The sequence below is a fragment of the Eremothecium gossypii genome, chromosome II, assembly GCF_000091025.4.
Source record: "Eremothecium gossypii ATCC 10895 chromosome II, complete sequence".
Lineage (NCBI taxonomy): Eukaryota > Fungi > Ascomycota > Saccharomycetes > Saccharomycetales > Saccharomycetaceae > Eremothecium > Eremothecium gossypii.
In genome coordinates, this window is record NC_005783.5 from 166,637 (window position 1) to 188,871 (window position 22,235).

The 22,235-nt window shown below is 50.8% G+C and overlaps 10 protein-coding genes and 1 non-coding gene across 11 annotated transcripts; 5 read left to right on the forward strand and 6 right to left on the reverse strand.

The window, feature by feature from the left end:
- Positions 1-403: 403 nt before the first annotated feature.
- Positions 404-3,535, reverse strand: NAB6 (Nab6p; the record flags this gene model as incomplete). The annotated part of the gene is made up of 1 exon (NM_208178.2): positions 404-3,535. The coding sequence occupies one exon, from the start codon at positions 3,533-3,535 to the stop codon at positions 404-406; it is 3,132 nt and encodes a 1,043-aa protein (NP_982825.2).
- A 643-nt stretch (positions 3,536-4,178) lies between these two features.
- On the reverse strand, positions 4,179-8,036 carry CAT8 (DNA-binding transcription factor CAT8; the record flags this gene model as incomplete). Its single annotated transcript, NM_208179.2, has 1 exon — positions 4,179-8,036. The coding sequence occupies one exon, from the start codon at positions 8,034-8,036 to the stop codon at positions 4,179-4,181; it is 3,858 nt and encodes a 1,285-aa protein (NP_982826.2).
- A 425-nt stretch (positions 8,037-8,461) lies between these two features.
- Positions 8,462-9,211, forward strand: GPI12 (N-acetylglucosaminylphosphatidylinositol deacetylase; the record flags this gene model as incomplete). The annotated part of the gene is made up of 1 exon (NM_208180.1): positions 8,462-9,211. One exon carries the CDS (start codon positions 8,462-8,464, stop codon positions 9,209-9,211), a length of 750 nt encoding a protein of 249 aa, NP_982827.1.
- A 25-nt stretch (positions 9,212-9,236) lies between these two features.
- Positions 9,237-10,850, reverse strand: AGOS_ABL119C (ABL119Cp; the record flags this gene model as incomplete). Its single annotated transcript, NM_208181.2, has 1 exon — positions 9,237-10,850. The coding sequence occupies one exon, from the start codon at positions 10,848-10,850 to the stop codon at positions 9,237-9,239; it is 1,614 nt and encodes a 537-aa protein (NP_982828.2).
- A 77-nt stretch (positions 10,851-10,927) lies between these two features.
- Positions 10,928-12,442, forward strand: NGL2 (RNA exonuclease; the record flags this gene model as incomplete). Its single annotated transcript, NM_208182.1, has 1 exon — positions 10,928-12,442. The coding sequence occupies one exon, from the start codon at positions 10,928-10,930 to the stop codon at positions 12,440-12,442; it is 1,515 nt and encodes a 504-aa protein (NP_982829.1).
- A 14-nt stretch (positions 12,443-12,456) lies between these two features.
- AGOS_ABL117C (ABL117Cp) lies at positions 12,457-14,265 on the reverse strand (the record flags this gene model as incomplete). Its single annotated transcript, NM_208183.1, has 1 exon — positions 12,457-14,265. One exon carries the CDS (start codon positions 14,263-14,265, stop codon positions 12,457-12,459), a length of 1,809 nt encoding a protein of 602 aa, NP_982830.1.
- Positions 14,266-14,533: 268 nt separating this feature from the next.
- UGA4 (Uga4p) lies at positions 14,534-16,222 on the reverse strand (the record flags this gene model as incomplete). Its single annotated transcript, NM_208184.2, has 2 exons — positions 14,534-15,285; positions 15,340-16,222. 2 exons carry the CDS (start codon positions 16,220-16,222, stop codon positions 14,534-14,536), a joined length of 1,635 nt encoding a protein of 544 aa, NP_982831.2.
- Positions 16,223-16,799: 577 nt separating this feature from the next.
- Positions 16,800-16,884, reverse strand: AGOS_t0029. The gene is given in 2 exon segments: positions 16,800-16,835; positions 16,844-16,884. It is a non-coding gene; the product is annotated as a tRNA-Tyr (tRNA).
- Positions 16,885-17,748: 864 nt separating this feature from the next.
- On the forward strand, positions 17,749-18,198 carry NHP2 (snoRNA-binding protein NHP2; the record flags this gene model as incomplete). Its single annotated transcript, NM_208185.1, has 1 exon — positions 17,749-18,198. One exon carries the CDS (start codon positions 17,749-17,751, stop codon positions 18,196-18,198), a length of 450 nt encoding a protein of 149 aa, NP_982832.1.
- Positions 18,199-18,511: 313 nt separating this feature from the next.
- On the forward strand, positions 18,512-19,840 carry SNU56 (Snu56p; the record flags this gene model as incomplete). Its single annotated transcript, NM_208186.1, has 1 exon — positions 18,512-19,840. One exon carries the CDS (start codon positions 18,512-18,514, stop codon positions 19,838-19,840), a length of 1,329 nt encoding a protein of 442 aa, NP_982833.1.
- A 262-nt stretch (positions 19,841-20,102) lies between these two features.
- On the forward strand, positions 20,103-22,040 carry AGOS_ABL113W (uncharacterized protein; the record flags this gene model as incomplete). The annotated part of the gene is made up of 1 exon (NM_208187.1): positions 20,103-22,040. The coding sequence occupies one exon, from the start codon at positions 20,103-20,105 to the stop codon at positions 22,038-22,040; it is 1,938 nt and encodes a 645-aa protein (NP_982834.1).
- Between the last annotated feature and the right edge of the window lie 195 nt (positions 22,041-22,235).

A 22,235-nucleotide genomic window follows, 5' to 3' on the forward strand; every position in this document is an offset into this window, starting at 1 on the left:
ATTTACCTTGGATTTTTATTTTTGTTGTCAAATCAAACTTTCATTTTAGCAAGCAGATTTAATGCTGTATTCTCAAATTCTACAAAAGCATGTATATGTATATATAGTCATTCCCTATATCCTTTTAATGTCGCAACAGAGTGGACGGCAGCTAGGGCCGTGGTAAATCAGTAATGGACGTACTGCACATGGGGTCCAGATCAGGACTTCCAGTATTATTACATAGAAATAATATCGAGTTCTTTAATTATAAAGGGAAAAACTAAAAACAAGAGCTACTAAAAGAGTTCAGAGGTGCAGAATGTCCCTCATTCTTTCTATCGAAAGGCTTAACTACATATTCAGCTGCCTTCCTGTCACCTACTTGCCTATATTCCCTACCTTCTAAATTTTAACCCCAGGCTTAATGCTGTTCATTTCCATTAGAGTCATAATATCCTCCCAGCGGTTCCTGAACAGTTGTCGCACCAAGTATATTCGTCGCATACAGGAAAGTCGAATGGTGTAGCTGCTCCAAGTACTGGCTCATGACATCCTGACCAGCTATCGGTTTGGAAAATTTCGCTTGCCGTCTCCTCCTTGATTTGTAGTTGGCATTGGTAGGAGTTTGACTATTGTACTGAGAAGCTGACGAGTCAGTAGACCTTCCCGGGGTGTGACGAGGGCGCCTATCAGCAAGATGCTGTTGCATTGAGGATGGTGCAAGTGGCGGAGGCGCATCGAGCGACCCTGCCGATGAAGTATGGTCTAATGAACCCAAGGAATATTGCTGGTTATAAGACGCTGAGCTGGCAGCATTCGAGTGCTGATTCCTACGGGTTGATTTGGATTTTTTCTTGTGCTTACCGCTTGATGTACCGCTTTCTCTCCGTTTAAATTCGTCCGGAGGAGCAACAATAATATCGATATCCGACGAGCCAGAAGTTGAATATCCAGCGTCATCGTCGTCGCACTCATCACCCTCTTCAACTCCATCACTATAATGGTGTGTATGACCAGTGTCTGGGCTAATCTGAGCAGAGGTCAGGCTAATGCCCAATCCTTCGGCTAATTCCTGATCGCCTACTAGGCTTTGAGATTCTCCAACGCCCCCATTTTTGGAACTATTCATTTGAACACCAGGGAGTACCTCATTATTTTTCGTAAGGTCATCTGAATTAACAATGCCATCTTCTTTCCTTGGCTGCTTTCCTTGCTTCATACTATAGCTTTGTTTTTTGATCTTTTTGTAAAAACGTGAATTCTTGTTTGCGGCCAGGTTTTTATTGACGTTCCCACATCTATCTTTGCCATAACCGATTATTAAATTCTTGTAGCGACCGTCAAATTGCGCGTGAAACTTCTCTAAATTCTTTTCGATCGGCGAGTTCGAATCCTCTACTAGACGGATAGCGTGTGCAATATTCATGAAGTTGACCCAGCAACAATGTCCATCTTCTAAGTAGTTGATTTGCTCGACCTGACCATATTTCGTAAAGTCCTGCCTCAACTGTTCCTCGGTAGGTAATTTATACTTCCCATGATACAACTTGAACTCTGGGTTGTTGATGTATTTTTCCTTGAAAGAATACTCCGGTAGCGAAACGTAAACGTTTCTGCTAGCACCAATGGTGACAGCAAGTGCAATGTTTTTCGGCAACTCACCGCTTGGCTGGCCCCATCCTACGCGCAAAATATTTCCATGCAAAACAATTGGCTCTAGCGAGGCATTTGCATAAAATTGAACTGCAGCTGCTGTTTCGATAAAGGTAACAAAACATATGCGTTTGGAACTTATCCATTTGATCGTTTGTAAGATACCTCCGCGTACAACGTTGCAGATATCTTCTGGTTTCGATCTAGGGTGGATGTTCCCAATATAGACAGTCCTGTTGTTTATACCATTTGCTTGGCTCGCACCTGCTAGGTACTGGCGCTGTAGAGTCTGACCGATAGGGGCGCCCACCATTGGATCCATAAAGTATGAAGGAGATCCCCCGTTACCATCGCTCGGATTGTGAAGTGACATAGGCTGCGGGGGACCTGGCATGAGTTGGCCTTGCATAGGACCACCCATGACTGGTGTGTTGAGGTTGAGCTCTGATGGTACAATCATAGGAGTAGAACCCGAAGAAGAAGGGTCATTCATGAATAAGACGCCCGATAAAGAACTGGAGACACCATGATGGTTGCCTGCGTTAGTGGCATTGGAATCCATTTCTATCAAAGAAGCGGAAGGGCCCAATGTCTTCGATGGTCTCGATATGGTGATCGAGGTTAGGTGTTCTGAATGCTGCTCTATCAGAGGAGTAGGATATTCCGATGGTACAACCTGCAAAGATAACGTATCCAGGCTCAGATCTAAAGAGTGAAACAATGCAGCTAGATCGGCGGTATTCGAAATAGATAAAGAAATGGACGAAACTGAAGAGGTTCGCGAATCTTGTTGCAGGCCGTTAGCAGCGGCAACTGCCTCTTCGTCTGAAAGTTTCGAGTGATGCCCATTGACGTTAACAAACTGAATTCGCGAAATATTCAGTTGACGTTTCTGCGAAGGTTGCTGCAAAAAGTCATCAACTTCCAAGGCCATTGATATACTGATAAAATGGAGAATCATGTACCTGGTTCCAAAATGTTGGTTGACTGTGGTTGCGTTTATCAAGTCAATCCTTTCAAGAACAAATCGTTGCGAGCAGAACAACCAGGGGAACTTCAGGCGTACAAAGTCTTCGTTCAATTCCTTCACTGAGTCTTCAAATTCCACGGTGAGCGACCTCGTAGCGCCCCTCGTGACGACATTCATCTGCAAATACTTGAACCAACTGCTCTCATCTTGGCATACGAAACTGACAGAAAGCTTTGGCGAATGTAGCTTTGTTTTGAACTCCGAGAAGCGCTGTAGTAAGTTATTGTAGAAGTCTAGACACGTTGCCTTCGTCAAAAAGCTGAGGAGTATCGAATGGTTGTCATCCATAAGGTATATCGATTCCACAGGCCCGAATTTAACAAAACTGTTGAGAAAATTGTGTATGTCGAGATCCCGCAGCATCTCCAAGTTTGTCAAGAGTAAGGACCGAGTCATGTACTCGTCCTTACCCTTCGGCAGAATCTTGAAGTTGATATGGTAAGGCTCGCTGTGGTTAAGCGTTACCGATTTCTTCCGCCGCGGCGGGATCGGCTTGAGCATCGGGGGCTGTGGATAATAGAGAAACGAGGACCGTGCAGACTGCGCGTGGTGCAGCGAGTGGCTGCTATGTCCTGGCGTCGAGGGGTGGAAGTGCGCCTGCGGCCGAAGCGGCGTCGAAAGAAACGGCGAACCCATGAGCATGTGTGATGGTAGCAACGACGCCCCGTACGTCGGGTCAAATGGCGTCTGCGGCACCGGCGGCATGCTTCCCGCGGCGAGACTCATGCCCTCTGCCCCTGGAAAGAACCGTGCCGGCTGCCCCGGCCCTGTCCCCGGCCCCTGCGCCGGCCCTGAGGAGGCCGGCTGCCCCCCTGCCCCGGGCCCTGGCACCGCCTGCCCGAGGGGCCCTAACCGCTGGTAGTTGGTCATATGTGTGTGCGTACTGGCCCGCTCGCCCGCCGCTTGCTCCGGCTTTCTGTCTGCGCCTGTCTTGCGCGCCCCTGCACTCGCGGCCCCGTGCCCCCCTGTATCTAAGTCCGCTGCACCGCGCACCTCGCCTTCTCGTCTCGTCGACACCTCTGGTCTTTGTGAGCTCGTGGAGACTCACTACCAAATCGCAATTCCAAAACCAACGGAATTGCACGTCCAAAAGAAACACTCTAACGAATGTGCCAAACCTGTTCCAACCAACAATAAGCCACTGCCTCCAGCGCAATGGAGACTCTATACTTATATATTTGCTATTCCTTTAGCTATGTCCGTATTGCGTATGTCACTAGTGAAGCAAATAATAAAAACAAAAATAGCTAAATAAATGGTGCCCTTGAAATTGATGCTGTGGTGTCCTAAAAAATTAGACGCCTGAAAATTCGCGGAAGGACGAACACAGGCGGTCCGAGGATTGGCGGGCCAGTAGCTGATAGCACAGCAGTGGCGGAGCGGTGCCTAGGGAGCTGCGTGCGGCGGATTGCGCCGTTTGGCGCGTTGCTGCGGCATCTGGCCTTTAACGTCAGAAACTTGTCACAAAAAAACAGTGGTGGTCACGTGTGTGATTAGATATATGTACATAGAGCTAGCCGCTGTTTTGCCAGCGGAAAAGGTCGCTGATGCTGTCGTCTAGGGCCGCGGCGGGGCGAGCCTGGTTGAGTGCGCTATTCCAAAGACGGCGCGGGCCGCGCTGGTCGCGCGGGGGAATGGTGAGGATGCCGTCGTCCTGATCCGGGGGCGCGGGCTGGCCGAGCTTCGCATGGGGCGCGGAGGCGGGCGGGGGCTGGGTGCTCATGAGGGTGGGGATGGAACTGAGCTTGTTGACATGAGTGAAGGAGCGCGCGGAGGCGAGCTTGGCGCCCTTGTCGTCGAGCAGCAGGTCGTCAGCGGGACGCGGGGACCAGGCGAGCAGCGGCGCGAGGCCGAGCGAGGCGTCGACGACAAAGCCGTAGCCAGGCTGCTGCTGGAGGCCGTCGGACGGGGCGCGGTCGGGCTGAGGTGCGCGGGGGCGTACGTCGCGCCGGTCAGGCGCTGTAAAGAGCGAGTTAAGCTGCGCGGACGACATGCCGCTGTAGTAGTCCTTGAGGAAGTCGCCGTTGCTGGGGACCTTGAAGAGGCTGTCCTTGGAGCTGAGGGGGGGGCCAGCGGTGGCGCTTGGGCCCTGGGCTGCTGCCTGGGGCACCTTGTCCGGCGCGGCGTAGCCGGCCGGGAAGGGCTGGAGCTCGGGTGGCGCTGCGTACTGGTCGACGCCAAAGAAAGAAGGTAGATCTGTGTTGCTGAAGGGCGTCGGCTGGAGAATGGGGTCCAGCTGGAAGGCCTCTGTGATTGCGTTGACGGCTGAGGAATGCAGGCTGCCCTCCGGCTCATGTTTGGCAGCAAGGACGGCCAGGGAGCTGTTCGCGCCTAGATGGCCGTCGAGCACCCGAGGTACGTCTTCGTGCAACGCCGAGATCGGCGCTGGCGGTGTCGGCATGTTGCTGGCCGGGGCTTCGAGCTTCACCTTTTTTTCCAGCAGCGGCGGCATAGACGCCGCTGCGTTGTCATCGCCTCTATGGCGTTTGGAGCTCGGCGGCTTTTCCTTCTCGGGAATCGGGCGCGCATGCGCCGGCTCCGGCTTCCGTGGCGCTGTCTGCCCTGGGGTGGGCAAGGACGCCGTTGGGCCCAGATGGGAGTCAATTAGCTTGTTGTAGTAATTGATTTTTTTCTGCAGTAACTTTTCTTGCTTCTCTGGTTTGGTGTTTGGAGGCTGCAGTATGAGGTTAACCGCCATGTCCAGTAGCTTCAAGCTGTGCCATGAAATCGTCCCAGGCATATTTAGTTTTTTATCTGCCTCCAGGTCCTTTAGTAGATCCAGCAACAGGTTTTTGTTGTCTTGGAACAAGGCACCCCCCTTTGTATATTCCAGGGAGCCACGAGCACTGACCAACCCGAAGCGAGTTTTTGTGCGTGTTATATTGAGTGGAAGAGGCAGGTATAAAGAGCTCACCGAGGAGAGCACGTTTAGGAATGTGTTTGTCGCCTGCTGAAGCAGGACGTATGACGAAGACGACCTATCAATCTGGCTTCCGGGGATATTTGTGTCAACTACTGGTTGTGGCTTATCGATGATTGGTTTTGTAGCCACTACAGGTAGGTGAATCATAATCTTCGCAAGGAAATACAATGCCATAAAGATGGCATTATTTAATTTTAGAGCAGTGTCTTTATTCAAATAGTCTCGTTTCAACTGGTTCAGATCCTCCATGTTTATAGTTCCGTTAACATCCAGTTGAAACCTCAAATTATCGGGCAATGCATGGCGCCAATTGTCCAGTGCATTCTCATGCACAAGGGCCACCTGCTTGGTCATGGATTCTGTCATGCCCCTCTTGAATATTGAATCGAGTACGTTGCCCAGGACTTTGGAAAATCTAATTATAGACAGGGAAAAAGGTGACATCTTGCCCTCCAGCGCAATCATCTGGCCTGCCAAATTAACGTGATTGTCATCGTCAGAAGATACCGGAAGAGCGCACTCAATTTCATGGTCCTTCATGAGACGGGGAACGCCAAGTTGCAACGAAGAAAAAACGTCAAGGTAGTACACTCCCCAGAATAGGACGCGCCTCTCTCCTTGCTGGATCTTGCCGACCGTAGATCCATCGCTCCCCAAGACCGCGCTCGGACAACGATGGAGCCGAAGTTGTTGTGTCAGCGACACCACTTTCCCTCTCAGTTCATAAACGTTAGACACGTCACCAACATTTAAGAAGTAGAATAGAAGCAGTGATAAGAGCTGCAATGATTGGATCGACGTAGAGCTCGAAGAAAAGTACGGATTCATTATGACATGCGAGATTGCACGGTCGTAGTATGTCATTAAATTGTTCAATCGATCACCACGCTCATGACGTTCCCGTTTTACCTTGGACATGAGCCCCATTTGACATACTGTCAACAGTAAGCATGCAAAGATTTTGTACGAGATCGACTTGTGTCTTCTATCAAACAAGGTATCACCTGACGTGAAGAATCCCGGAGTGGAGACGTTGTCCTTGAATTTCACCCAGTAACTTTCAAACTCTGATCTATCGAAAATAGGGATCAGACTGTACCAATCATCAAAGAATAGCTGAATGAGCTCTTCAATTTCCTGGAACGTTAGTGGTGTGAGTTCCTGTAGTTCGGGGTGGGCGTCCTTTGTTTGATGGTATTCATTTTCAAGCTTGTAGCCGTTGGGATTTTCTAAATTAAAATCGCCCGAGGATCCTCGTCTGATATCTATTTGCAGACCTTCCAGCAAGAATGTATCGACATTGTCAATCTCCCACAGGTTTTTCGCTTTCAGCTGCTCAAGTATCGAAGAGGTTTTGCGTGGCGTAATTTCCTTCAGCGAAGCGAGCACAGAAGCCGTATAGAGGCATTGCTTGGAAGTGAATCCGTGCATCTGACCGATACGCGCGAGTAGTTGTGGCACAAACAGGATTTCCTCTGTAGTACGCGGTATCGACACCGCCACAAGGGCTGCGAGCTGCGAGCTCTCCTCATGGCTTGCTAGGGAGCTCAGCGCCTTGACTGCAGGGAGCCCCGGAGCCTGGTCTTGCTCAAAGGATATCGATGTCGGATCGTTCAGATTCGTGAATGGATAGGGGGGAACCTGGCCCACAGAAGAGGAAATTGCGACCGGGTTCGCTGGAAGCCCTTTCCGCAAGTCCGTGACGTGGTCTGCCTCCGCAACATGCGAGGGGGACAGCGTCGCGCGCGTGTACGGGTTCGATCGTAGTTGGGTCGGGGACAGATTCTGCTGCACCGGCTGTACCAACGGGAAAGCAGCAGTCTTCTTATTTAACAAGTAGAGGTTCGTGGAACTGACCCGCAGTGCTCCGCCGTCCGAGTTGGACAGCTGCTGCAGGATCTGCTCGTCCTCCAGTGTCGTGTGGTCCGAGTCCCCCTTCTTGTTCGCGCTTGAGCTGGACGTGGCCGGCGCGCTCGCACAGCCGTACTTCGACACCAGCCGCAACTGCTCCTCCTTCAGATCGCACAACGCAACAAGCCGCCGGTTCTCCGCCTCCAGCTCGCGCACCCGCTCCTCCAGCGTCTCCGTGTAGCCGCGCGGAAACGCGCGCCGCGACAGCTTGTCGCTGATCTTGCACTCGAACCCCACCGCTGCACACTGCGAGCACTGCGGCCGCTTCCCATCGCACCGCGTCTTCTTCGACCGGCACCTGTCGCATGCCTGCGCCACCCGGTAGTTCGTCGGCGTCAGACTCGACAGCGGCGTCCCTGTCGTCGACTGCGGCGCCGCCGCCGGCGACGCCCCGCCCGTCGCGCCCTCAGGCCCACCCGGCGACTGCGATACCGATGACGCCCGGCTGCTACCTCCCGCACCCCCCAGGGCCTGCGAACCCAGAGTCCGGATAATCCGCGGGCCGTACCCGTCCTTCTCCTTGCGCGGCCCTGCCATCTTTGCCTTTCGTCCGCCTGCCGCCCACTCCTGGTCTGCTGCCGCTCCCTCTATATGCCCGCTTATCACCACGGGTTCTTCCGTTATACTGCGCTCTACTCGCTGCGCAGTCTGCACGCTGTCGTCGCTTGCCGCTCCTGTCGTCGCTGCTTGCGTATGGGGTGGATGGGCTGTTGTTTTTCTTGCTGGTAGCCGTTAGCTACGAAGAAAAGATTGCTGTGGTCAGCCCAGTCCGTTGTGTGCTCGAAGTGGCGAACTACGCCTCGGCCTGCTACCCGGACACACCGGGTAATGGGGCGCAGCTGGGCGGCCCGGCGGCCCCGACGATTGGCCCGCCCACAAGGCCGGGTAACAGGCGCCCCGCGCGTGTGTCCAGATATAAGGCCGGCGGCGCGGGCCCCGCGGAGCACGCTTCATAGGCCAAGATGTTCGGGTCGTTCTTTGCGGTGGTGAAGCTGTATCTATTGCTGCTGGCGGTGTACTGCTGGTCGCGGCGGCGGCTAGAACGGCACAACACGCAGGTGTTTGAGCGGCTAGTGGGCGGGGACAGCCAGCACACGTCGCTCACACTGGTGATCGCGCACCCGGATGACGAGGTGATGTTCTTCGCGCCGACGCTGTTGCAGCTGGACGCGCGGCTACCGGCGTGGATGCCTTTCCGGGTGGTGTGTCTGACGGACGGGGGCGCGGAGGGACTGGGGCAGCTGCGGCGGGCGGAGCTGCAGAAGGCATTGCGGCTGCTGGTGCTGGAGCACGACGTGACGCTGGAAGTGGCGGACTTCACGGACGGGATGAAGGAGGACTGGGACCTTGCGGAGGTGCGGACGCGGCTTGGCGAGCTGGTGACGGACGCGAAGCCGCTGGTGCTGACGTTTGACGAGCGGGGCGTGTCCGGGCACCGCAACCACATCGGATGCGCGCTGGCGGCGGCGCGGCTAGGGCACAAGACGCTGTTTCTGCGCAGCGAGCGTAACCTGCTGCGCAAGTACTCGTTTTTCGTGCTGGACGTGTTCCGGGTGGTGTTCGGGACGCCGCCGCCGACGGTGTTTGTCAGCACGCTGGCGCAGTATCTGCATGCATTGGTGGCGATGGTGGTGGCGCATCGGTCGCAGATGGTGTGGTTCCGCTGGGGCTGGTGGATGGCGAGCCGGTACGTGTATGCGAATGAGTATTGATATGTAGTGAGAAGTGTTAGACAAGTCACCAGAGCGGTGCGCCGGTGAGGTAGAGGCCGTCGCCGGCGTCATCGTCGTCTGCGTCAGTGCGGGAGCTGGCGCGCGCTGCAATGTGCTCGAGCAGATGGCTACGCGCCTCGCTGTCAAGTGCCCACTGGTCTACGAAGTCCGCGGCGGCGCTGTTGCGGCGCGCGCGGACGAGCCGGCCTACGATGTGTGCCTGGCACTTGAGCAGCAGCAAACGGTCGCGGGGCGCAACCGCGGGCTGCTGGTAGAGAGGGCTCATGTAGTCGTTGAGCAGCGCTCGGACGCGCCGCAGCGAGGAGTCGCGACGCACAATGCGATAGGATGCACGTGCGATACTGTAGTCGTATGGAGTAGGCTGGCCGTGTTCAGCGTATCGCGTGCGCATTTTGCTCCATGCTTCGTCGTATAGCGCCGCGCCCTGAGAACCTGTGGGATGGCGGCGGGCAAGCCAGGTGAATATGATTTTCCAGAGTTCGTGCTCATTCGGTAGGTGCGTGAAGCGGTCCAGGAACTGGTATGCGATTGCAAGCCCCTGCGCAAGCTGGTGCTTGAAGGCAAATGCGGTGACGACAGCGCCTACGAGAGCACCGTCTGGAAGAAGAGGCGTAGATGGGAGCCCATGTCCTGGCGCAGCGGGCGCGTAATACCGAGCAGCTTGGGCATGCACAAGATCGAGGCGGTTGTGAAAGGCAAGCGCCAGGATAATGTTTCTGTCGAGGTCTGGTGAACACACTGATTTCCATTGCGGGTCAGACTGCAAGAGACGCAGCAGCCGCAGCAGCGTTTCTTCGCCGAGCGAATTGTAAGCAGTGACAACCGCCATGTGTGCTGGCGTGAAAAGCTGACCGCCTCGCCCAACGCTGTTTCCAGGATCGCGCCAGAATATGTGCTTTGCGCCTAAGTGGAGCTGCAGTAACGTTATAATCGTTTCTGTGTCGCGGGGCAGCTTAGCGAGCTCTGTGGGGTTCCCCACAAGCTCCGCAAACACAGTGCGGGCAAGACGAAGCTTGGACTCTGCCATGAACCAGCGCGCAAAAGAGTTAGCGTCATGGAGACGGCCAGGGCTCGGGCGGCCGATGGGCGCGTCGGCAAACTGCTCACGGTAGAAGCCGTAAAGCTTCTGCAACAGCGCAGTCGTACCATCCTTTGAAACCAAGTGTTTCAGGTCACTCGACGGAGTATATGTGGGTAATAGTCTGTGGATGAACACAGAAAAGCCTTCCTCCTGAGACAGTAGCTCAGAGAGCGTCGTTTTCTGCGGGTCTGTTTGGAGGGCCGCTAAGAAGAGCTGGAGGAGCGTCCGTGCATCACAGTCTATCAGCACAGCCGGGTTATTTTCGGATACTCGTTTTACTGCGTCTGGAGGCAGCAGCGACAGTTGTTGCTTCTCATGTAATGCTGCCAGCCTTTCTTTCAAAGTTGGCCGCGATTGCGGGACGCTGTGAGCGTATCGTGTCCTTGAAGCGGCCTGCACCTGCTTCAGTTGTCGTATAAGATGGTACCTGCAAAACATCACGGCAAGCAATTTAATACCAGGCGTCTCAACCTGCGGTTTAAGACTCAGCTCTTGAGTGCCCATTCTACGTCGACTCGGTGAAAAATCAACCATCATTATTAACGGTAATATTTCCGTTCATAGCGATGTACAGTTAACTATGATCATTATATTTGAAGATACAGAGAGTACTGATGACCTTACAAGAAGATACCAGTCTCCAATCTATGATGGCGTCGGAACGGGAATTGAACGATCAACTAGAGCGAGTCAGCCTGGTAGAGACTAATAGTTCGAATAGCAAAGTTCATGCTGAACCAGGGTCGGCAGAGAAGACAAGCAAGAAGCCTAAAGCGAATGGGAGACCAAGTGCAGAGGAAATTGAGAAGATACGTGCGCAGCGGAAGGCCAAAAAGGAGGCTGCTGGAAAACAGGGCGGTGAGGATGTTGGATTCATAAAAAGACCGCTTCTGGTATGCAATGGTGATGAGGCCAAAGGGTTTGTGTTCCGCATGATGACATATAACTGCCTCGCACAAGCCCTAATCAGGCGCAAGTTATTTCCGACCAGCGGTAATGCATTGAAGTGGTTCAAACGTAGTAAGGTGCTGCTTTCAGAGCTGCAATACTACAACCCAGACGTTATTTGCCTACAAGAAATCGATCACACTCAGTACAAATCATTCTGGATGGATGCACTGCAACACGCTGGCTATTGCAGCAAGTTCCACAGATCTTTTGGGAAGAATCATGGTATTGCCATTGTATGGCGACGCTCTCTCTTCAATAAGGTGGATGAGACACTGATTGATTTTGACGAGGAGCAATCCGGTGAGATTGAACGCAGGACCACCACCAAAAATGTTGGGCTTATCGTGGCACTAGAGTACACTGATGAAATTAAAAGGCGCTATCCAGGCTCTGCCCAGTCTGGGATAGTGGTTGGTACATCTCACCTTTTCTGGCATCCCTTTGGGACCTATGAACGTGCGCGCCAGTGCTATATAATCCTAAGCCGGATGAAGGTCTTCCTGAAACGCCTGCGGTTATTAGAACGGGGGAGCTGTGGAGCTGCATCCCAATGGCATCCATTTTTCTGCGGGGACTTCAACTCGCAGCCATTCGATGCACCTTACCTTTCAATGTGCAGTAAACCAATTATTTACGAGGGAAGGGCTAGAACGGTAATAGAATGTAGCACTTCCTACAAGTTTTCCAGCCTGCGTGATGGATGTGCTGCAGATGAAGAAGAAGGTGGGAATATAGAAAAGTTTGGTGCTGGACAACCAGAGACTCCAGTACCGGACTCATTTGACGGAACGCCCGAGCAGAGAGCATTAGTGGATGCAATGCAATCTCTGCATAATGCCTTGGATATGAGGGCCATATCTTTGTACTCGCTAGCTTACAGATACGTGCATCCCGAAAATGCAGGCATTGACAATAACAGGGGAGAACCCGAGATTTCAAACTGGGCACACGCGTGGAGAGGACTATTGGACTACATAATGTATGTCATGCCGTGGGACTTCTCAGATAATACAGAAGTCGATGATATTGGCGAATTCCAGAAGAATACAAGTGTTATAGTTCGGAGCTTACTAAGAGTACCACCTGCAAGCGAAATGCCTTCCCATGGTCAACCCCATGAGGGCGAATACCCTAGCGATCATCTATCATTGATGTGTGAGCTGGAATTACTAATGTAAGTTTTGACCTAGCCTCATAGATTGAACCTCGTTTTGGCATTCTTTGCCGTATTTCTTTGAGTACGTTGCTGGTTAGGAGTCAATGCATCCTCCAGATGTAGTGTGTCTCCGGTGAAGTATTTAAGTGGTCGTTTTGGAGCTCCATATTCATAAACTGCCTTATCAATGATGTGGTTGTAGTAAATGTTCCAACAGTTGATATATTCAGAAATTATCGGCGGCTCGTCATGAATTATAGAGTTTTCTATACGGTCTCGCACGAGTTGCACCTTGTGAAGAGTGCTATCTGATTCTGGTAGATATTGTAACTCCGGCATCTTCCTTTTCGCATCTTGGGATTGTTCATGATATAATGTTGAATAAAAATTCCGCAGGAGGGGATTTCTGATATCTGACGGTCGGTAACTTGTTCTTAAACTAAAGTGACGTATTAAGTTTTGTGAGACAGTTTTCACTAGTTCGTATTCGCGGGTGTGAAATAGCCTATCCTCTCCGTCTAAGGTCGGAAAACATCGAACTTCTTCGATGAAGGGTATCCGAACAAGTCGCAGTGCACACGTCTCCCCATCTGAAGGTATGAGCGCAAAGAGCGTTGGATGAAAGCCGGCCTTCAGCTGGCCCCAGACAATGGCTGCCTTCCCTTTCTCAAACATAGATCGATTTAGTGATGCCAGGACCTTAGCAGAGCCGGAGAAAGGGAGTTCCCGTGGCAATATGTAGTAGGCGCGCCCAATATTGGAATAGTAAGGCGCTGCCGTATTTATGGCCCTAAATCCCAAAATTTCCAGGAATGATTCATATTTTGAGCAACCGCGGGTCATTTTGCGAAGTTCTGCATCCGTTACCTCAATACCTGCGCCCCCAATCCAATATACCGAAGAGCGATCCGCGTCTCGTATGTACTTTTCATTATCGACTGTCTTGTATTTTCTACATTGATGGACACTCTTCGTTCTTCCATCGTGCTTCACAATATATTTATAACGCGTACCTGGCCGTTCATGGGTGGTTGCGACATAGCCTGCGACAGATACAACCAAGTCAGCGGTTTTGTTTATTACCAATGGACAGCTAAAATAGGCCCTGTTCAAGTCCTTTTGGCTTAGCATCTTTTCACGTAATTTGCAAATAGACAACGGGGAGGTGGATTGGGGAGCACCAGGAATACCCCATTCCCTTGTTTTAAGGATCTCCGCGTAACTGGAGTCATTAAATGCGGCATGTTCCGTATGCAGGAAGAATGTTGTTATATCAATTCGACGCCGATACAAAGAGAGTAGCCTGGCCTGCACCTTTTCTAACCTTATGGGATCGGTGAATTCAACTGGCGTATCGACATCGGTGACCAGAAATATACGGTTATCTGCATTCTGGGTATCTTCGGTAAAATAACGGTCTGATGCTGCAAGCATAACATCCAAGGAAGCTGGAACAGTCGCAGTAAATGGAAAGTGTTGTCCGACCATACCAGTCTCCTCCAAATCTGCCACACAATCCGATATATTCCGCACGTAGTTCGCATCTAGGGGTCTCAAGGGGAATGCTTCAACGATCCCATCCTCCGCCCTTCGGCCATTTCTGAAAGTAAGACAGCCAACAGCACTATTTGGCTGCACTATGATTAATTCTTCCACCATATGTAGCAGTGCGCGCACCACTTCCAGTATTGGAGCATTTCCCTTTAACGAACCTGCCGGGCTACAGAGAGTTTGTGAGAGTTCGATGCACAACACGATGTTTTGGTTCCTATCGATGTAGTCGTGGGTAACCGGTTTTACGAAATGCCCACTTTGCCCACCGCTTTTATCTTGGCGCTCTCCCATATCTTTCAAAGGTATTCTTAGTTTGCAATGCTTGTGAATGGTAGTTGCTCGTTTATCAGATGTGGCCTCCTACATTATATGCTGCCGAGACTGTTCCTCTGTTCCCACAGTAAATACCGTGAATGGATGCGAAAATGAATATATTTCGATTCTGATATCCCCTTGCTGCTGCTTAAGAGGACGTTGTAACGACTATATATAAAGGTCCATTGCAACGCCCAGCAAAGCAGAATGGGGTCATAACTGTTGCATACAAAGCTACGAACTACTAACGGCCTAAGTTTGACTTAGGACCTATGAATGTTCTATGCTTATAGGCCAAGAAGTAAAAAATCGAGCCTATCCACACAAAGCCGGTGATAATAGCTGTGTAGTTCATTGTGGAGGCTCGAAGCCCTGCGGTATCGCTTGGGAACATCATGACAAGAATTATGAATACCTGGAACAGGATAGCGGTCCAATTGATCACTGGAGACCAGAATTTGCCCATGTAAAAGGAACCTGGCCTGTAGATTTCTTTACCAAAGAGCATGCGAAGCAGATTTGGGGTCATCCAGGCGAGATAGTTAGCGGCTACAGCCATCGAGAAAAGCGCCGAAGAAGCAGTAGGTCCCGCAAGGGTGAGCAGTCCGATAACCAGGGCCACAAAGGCGGAGGCCCAAGTGGCTCTTAGTGGCGAGGAAAGTTTAGTGTTGACCACCTTGATCCAAGAGGAAAATGGGAGCCCGTCATCTCTGGCAAAAGCCCAGATTTGTCTTGAAGACGCGGTGAGTATAGATGCGCCCATCAGGTATTGACATACTACGATGAATACCATGACAGAGAGGGCCCATCCTTTCCCCAGTGCATTGTAAAGGATTTGTGCTAGCGGGTGATTAAATTCCCCGTTTAGAATTGCATCAATGTCCGGCCCCATGCACGCTGCTATGACCACCACAATGGCAAACCCTAGAGCCCAACAAGTCGATATAGATGATAGAATACCGATCGGGACCGATCTAGTTGCGTTTTTGGCCTCCTCTGCAGCAGTGTTAGTAATGAACAGGGGAATAATATCCTGAGCTCAAGACATACCTGACATGTGAACCGTGCTGTCAAACGCACCTATGACCCAGACTATAGGAAGAGACCCGCAAAGGAAAAACTGAAACCAATCTGGCCATCCTGTATGGTTCTCAAAATTGGTGAACATAAACTTCGCGCTGTTGAAGCCTCTGCCATTATGTGCAACCCCCACTGGCAGAACAATTATGAACAGGGCGACCAGCGCCAGGTTCATAACTATGGATGCAGTTTGCAGGAGGGAGACGGAAAATGTGGCAATAGAGGCTAGCAGCACGGTTGCGAGCAATCCCATGCAATATATACCGTACAATAACCATCTAGACGACACCAGATAGCTATTACTGGAGATGGCGATAATGGAAAGTATCTGCTCTGCCAGACCATACTCTATCGAACATAATCCTGCAATTAATGCCAATGAATTCCCATTTCCAATTAAGAAGCTCAGGCATGCCTTTAGCCTTGGAGGGGCGTAATAGTAAGTATAGTAATACAGCCCTCCTGAGGTAGGTATAGCCGAGGCCAATTCAGCCATCGCGGCACCGACCGCTAAGATAAAGGCACCAAAGATAAACCATCCCCATACCATACTTACAGATCCACCGGGGAGTGCAACAGGCAGTACGGAGGCAATTGATGGTAGCAGACCCATAATGGAAAAGGCTATTCCAAAAATTTGAAGAGTAGAGAAATGCCGTTTCAGCTCCTGCTTGTATCCAATTTCTGCTAAGAGCTCGACATCATCATGAACATTTTTGGCATCAATGTAGTTCATTGGGCCCTTGTTGCTGCATTCGATCAGGTCGCCTTTATGGCCATACTTGTTGGACTCATAGTATATCTCGGCGACTGCACTATTACTGGACTGCTTGTCAAGATCTTGCGCACCCATCACGCCGACTATACTACATGTCTCGTTGGGCTTTGCGTCGCTAACCGGCAGAAAAGATACCTTTATACTTTATAATACCAGTGAGGCGGCCATACCACGTAATCCATCTTTGTTGCCAAATAATTACAATATTCCTTTTAGCTACTGGAATTGGGCTTATCCTTACAGTGTCACATCAATTTTCTATCGTAATTCGCTATCTCCGCTCGCAATCACTGCACTGCAAACCATTATCGTCCTGATAGATAAAGATTATAGGGTAGCGATCAATAGTACCGGTAAAGGCGTGACCAATATTCTGCTGGGCGTGTTTAGATGGCCGAGACGCTAGAATGTGGGAGCATGCTGGTTTAGCGATATGGGAAGCCTTCACTAGAACCCTGCCACTAGTAGAGCACAGAAACGTTGAGACTTACAGCTGTTCGAAGTATAAGTTGTAAATTTCCAAAGGGTGGCAAGTAATATCAAGTGAGTCAAAAATGACGTTACCCCTAGCGTTGAATCTGCTTACGTAGACTTGGCGTCAGCGCCAATCATGCCCTTGACCAACTCTTGACGTTTCGCCATGAAAAAAAAATCTCCCGGGGGTGAGTCGAACACCCGATCTCCAGATTACAAATCCATTACAGTCTGGCGCCTTAAACCAACTTGGCTACCGGGAGGATCTTATAGCCGATGAGGACTTGACATATTAGATATTGCACAAAGTCAGGTTCGACCATTATCTGTTAATACTGACTTAGAAAGCTATGCAACTAAAAGGCGACTGCATTGGCGTCCCTTAATGTACTGCTAATAAAATGTATAATTAAAGGCACGGTATACGGTACAGAAAAGATGCTGGTCGCGTTCTATTTTGAGGTGCGAGAGTGAAATACAAGCGGACAATGAGTACATAACGCTAACAAAAGTCTTCTGATAGCCTCAGTAGGTGAGTTTATATATGAAGGCTGTATATTGAAGCGATACGGGTATCTTCTTGGCTACACCAGAGACTAACAGAACTAGTCGCTGATGCGGATGCAGGAAGCAGCGTCGTTTATAGAGTCTCCCACTCGCCAAGGCAGAACCCCTCAGGAGTTCATGCTAAATAAGACCATTAGCAACGGGTACAGCGCATAAACATACATGGTCGAATGTCTTTTGGGTGTGCTTGCAGGTCGCGCGCTACAGGATGCTCGAGGCGCGTCGCCAATGCTTAGGTCAGCAGTCACGTGTACTAATATTTGAATTTGCCGGCGACTCTCCAAGGCTGCATTCAGATTGATTGGTGCTATGCTTGTGCTCACTTCAAGGCATTTTGGTGGTCTCGCTCCACTTGCCGCCTGTCAACCTCTCCTCGGCGCCATCTGTCGTGTCAGCGACTTCTCAGCCAAGGCACACATTTCTTTTTTGGCGCCGCTAGCTAGTACGAAAAATTTTCCAGGTGCTCGATGAGCTGTAGGTCTCTTCAGCGGAGGAGCTTCACCGAAGGAAGCTAACCAAGCGCGACTTCATCATAACGAGATATTTGAAACACCGTTGCAATGGCGAAGGAAAAGACCAGTACTTCCGAGGATAACTATGAGGCTAGACTGCCTGCTGTCTTGTCCTTCGCGAAGCCTCTTGCATCCAAGAAGCTGAACAAGAAGGTGTTGAAGACTGTGAAGAAGGCATCTAAGGCAAAGAACGTGAAGCGTGGTGTCAAGGAAGTGGTGAAGGCTCTCAGAAAGGGCGAGAAGGGGCTGGTAGTTATTGCTGGCGACATCTCGCCTCCAGATGTGATTTCGCATTTGCCGGTTCTGTGTGAGGACCAGTCCGTCCCGTACATATTCGTGCCATCCAAGCAGGATCTGGGCTCTGCCGGTGCCACCAAGAGACCTACTTCCGTCGTGTTCATTGTACCAGGCTCCAGTAAGAAGAAGGAGGGCAAGGCCAAGGAGGAGGAGTACCGCGAGTCGTACGACGAGGTCGTGAAGGAAGTCAAGTCTTTGTGAAAAGCCATATCACACTAGGTGTACGGCGCTGCGGGATGCAGCTTGCTTCTGTGCATACACGCATGTGCGGACGCAGTAGCCCGCTGCATTTCCGCCTCGAGGGAGATGCGGTCTATGGCGCCTGTCCCGACTACAATTGATTCTGTAAATTATTCTAGAGGTATGTTAATACATTGTGCATATATAAATAATGGCTTCACCTTTAACGTATCCATCGCGAGCTTGGGGGAATTATCGTCAACGTAGGGTACTTCCGAAAAAAGTTGAGAAAGTTATCATCATTCGGATGGCGTAACAGGCTAATAAAGAAGCCATGCAATCCAGAAAGAGGGCCAGAGGTCCATTGCCTCAGCAAGGTCTGCAGAAGAAACAAAAGTATGCGGGTGAGGCGACAGCTAATACGCAGAACATATGGAAATGCCTGCCGAGGCTGAGTGAGCACGAGATGGATATCGACAATGCGATCAAGCACAGCCGTCTCTTCATCAGGTTGAGTTTGGAGGAGCAGAAGCATTTACGTACAATCATAACAGCGATAAATGACGTGATCGACGCAGAAAAGTATGCGTTCCACACGCACAGCATAGAACTCAAGAACTTCCACATAACGGACTGCTGCGTGTTGCTAGCCTTCATCATGATAAACCTCAACAAGCTACGGCGAGGTTTGGGCGGGACGGATTACTGCAGCATCACAAAACCTTTCTACTTGCGCTGCTCGGTGTATATCCACCGGACCTGTCAGGTGGTCCAGATGCCGACGGCCAATAAGAAAACCACCTTTAGGAGGCAGCTGGTTCGGCTGCCGGCGGTCTCCGCATTCAAACAAGTGGAGTTCCAAAGTGCAGACTTAAAGGACCTCATGCAAGGTATCCTGCAGCAGGTGTCTGCATGGCGATTCCGGCCCTCGCCCACATATCTACACCGCGACTTCGCCGCAGGTCTAATATTACAGCGGGAGCAGGTGGCTAAGGAGCTTGCTCCTATGTCCGTGGTCACCAGCCTGATCGACATGGGGCTGGTTATGCCACAGAATAAAGCTGCCATCGAACAGACCCAGAGGGCACTCGAGGAACATGGCCAGCGTCTCCTGCTTCATAATGAGCAAGTTACAGTAGCCGCTGTGGATGAAGCGAAACCCCAAACTACGGACTCGAAACCCTCGCGCTACTCGGGCTTGCCCACGAAAGGTCCCAACTCCCGATACCAGGGTGCCCCTGCCCGCGCTTCGCCGCATGGGGCCTTCCAGGACCGCAAACAGAATCCTGGTTTTCTTTCGATGAAGGATATCACAGAATATTGTATTGCCACAATCAAAGCGACCATGGAAATCGTCGCTTCTAAGTCTGCGTATCAAATTACCCGCGTCTATGTCAAATGCCCGAAGTCCTGCGTCGATGTGCTGTACCAGAAGCTGGCAGATTTGCGCACCGAATCCAGCTGCAATATCGTTGTACTGAATATCCAGACCGTTCATGAATCCACGTCATGGTTCGACACACTGAACATGGAACGCCACACCACCACTGTACCCCCGCCAAGCACCCTGCGAGTCATTAGCATTGGTGGCATTGGCGAAAACTGCAAGAAAGCGCTGCTATTGCTGCAAAAATTCCTAGAGGAATATGTACTGGCCTCATAAGATGCCTTGCAAGGACCAAAACTGTGCCTTAATAGCTCGTTTGATGACGAGCAATGCGCTGCCGGGTGTCCATCGCAACGTCTGCGAGGCTTAATCATCACTATAAACGGATTTCACATATTACGTTACGCACATCAAAAAATCGCTAACCTGGACTTCAGCAGGCTTGCTATATGGTATGGGACATATAAGCGACATAGTGAAGTGTTATTTCGCCCTAAATCTATTTTCTAGGGGCCCATAGTAAGTATCACAACCTGGAATGTCATATGAAAAGAAGCGAAAGTCATTTTTCTTTTTCGGTTCCAGTAACAGCAGCAGCAGCAGGTCCAGTAAGGCCCAGACAGTCCAGAGGAGTCCAGTACCAGCAGCGCGAGCACCTACAGAAAAGAAAGTGCGCCCGTTTACAACTGTAGACGATCCTCGATTGGCAAAGTGGCAGTCGCCCGATCAAGTCATCTCCAAGAGCGCTGACCCATCCACTGGCAAAGTCATCAGCGCAGCCGAGGTACACGGGAGAGCGTCAGGAGGCCACGAACGACCGGTTTCTTGCGTGGTCCAAACTAACGACTATATATTAGACAAAAAGTTCTTGCGCTCGCTGGCAGAGCTGGAAAAGGTGTCCATTGATTTGGACCCTGAGCTAGGAAGCCCGTCCCGAAAGTCTGATGTCACGTTCGACACCGCACGTGACTCTGCGCCTACTCACAGGCGACATATATCCGAGGTGGATGAGCTTGTGGACCATCTCGATAACTTTATTAACCGAGCGACAGACAGTCCACTTGCGTCACCGCTTGGGGGAGAGGACTTAGATCCTATGCGACGCGGATTTTTTGCCATTGATACAAAGACATCTTCACAGGGGAACTTCAGCAACCTGGATTCTCCTATCGCGGCTGTCAGTCCTCTGGACCTGCAGTTGAGGACCAACGCGCTAGAGGGTGCTAAGAGCCACACTACCGGAACGAATACTACTAGTTCCGCTTCAAACACACACTGTCACATTGACACGGAAGGTGACATCGAAAGCGCGTGTGACCAATTTTCATACGCTACATCTACTGTCTCTGCGGGCGAAATACAGCAGGTCGCGTACGGGAGTATGAGCGGCACTATACCTCTGATGACACATTTGGGTAGTACCGATAATGGCAAATCTCCGTACAGAAATGTGAGTGAAAAACTTGTGGCGTCACCAAAACAGTTCAGGGTGGTTAACGAAGATAAAGCTCACTTTTATCTTAATGATACGATGGAAGACGAAAGCTCCGTACACACAACAGAACCCGTCTATCACGACTCGATCTCTGAATTTAATGAAAAGTTCCGCTATCCCTCTCCGCAGCATGGTGAGAACGCTCAGTCATCCGTGACATCTCATTCTGGGTTTTACACTCCACCACAGCGACCACAATCCACACACGAGGAACCACAGCTGAAAAGTGCGTTTGCAGGATTTGGACAACGCAAGGAACCTGTTGTCCGGTCGCGCAAACCTTTGGATAAAAATGTGAGACTGGTCTCCAGTTATGTGGAAGAACTGCGTTTGAAGTACTTCCCAACGTCTAACTCGCTACAACCTCCGCCAAGCTTGCCTATTGCGTTGAAAACGAGAAACAATTTGGAGCTGCCCCAGAATATAAAGGTACGCATCCGAACGAGCTCTAAGCAAATAGGCATCAAACATGGTAAGGCTAAACAGAAGCTACTTAGTTTGGAAACGGCGAATGAGGACGAAGAGGAGCAGGACATAAAAGTCGACCACACAAAGGAATTCCGTGCCTTGTTGGGTCGCGAGCGCAGTGCGGATGCACCAGGCGCTGTGTTAGAACCGCCTGACGATGAAGTCTATGGCGTTAATGACCTTATGGCACCTCTTCATGACCCAATGGATGATTCCTTCCTTAGATCTGGCTACAAACTCAAACGTTCCGATACTGTTACAAGTTATTTCACCAAAAACATTGCTCGATTACGCAGCGGCACGCTAGAACAAGAGTATAGCTATTCTGCGCAACTTCCTGTTACGATGACTCCAATTAGCAGATCATCTTACCCTATGGGTGACCAGGACACGGTTAAGCACACAAGTTTACGGAGATCTGAGTCTCCTGACTTCACTACATACTCTTCCAATTATACAAGTGGATTGAAAGTGGCAAATCCAGACTCAGATACAGACGAATGTAATATGTAATACTAATGAGAGACTTATAGCCTAGTCATTATAGCCTTTTCATATTGGCTGTCTATGTACTGCTAGACGATATCATTACCCGGACGAGCAAAGCGACAAGGTGGCGTCAAAGGGTCGTTATTTCGAGCTACCAGTTAAGCTGAGAATAAACACACAGCATAAAGGTTTTAAAGTTGTCGCTGTGAAGGGTTGACT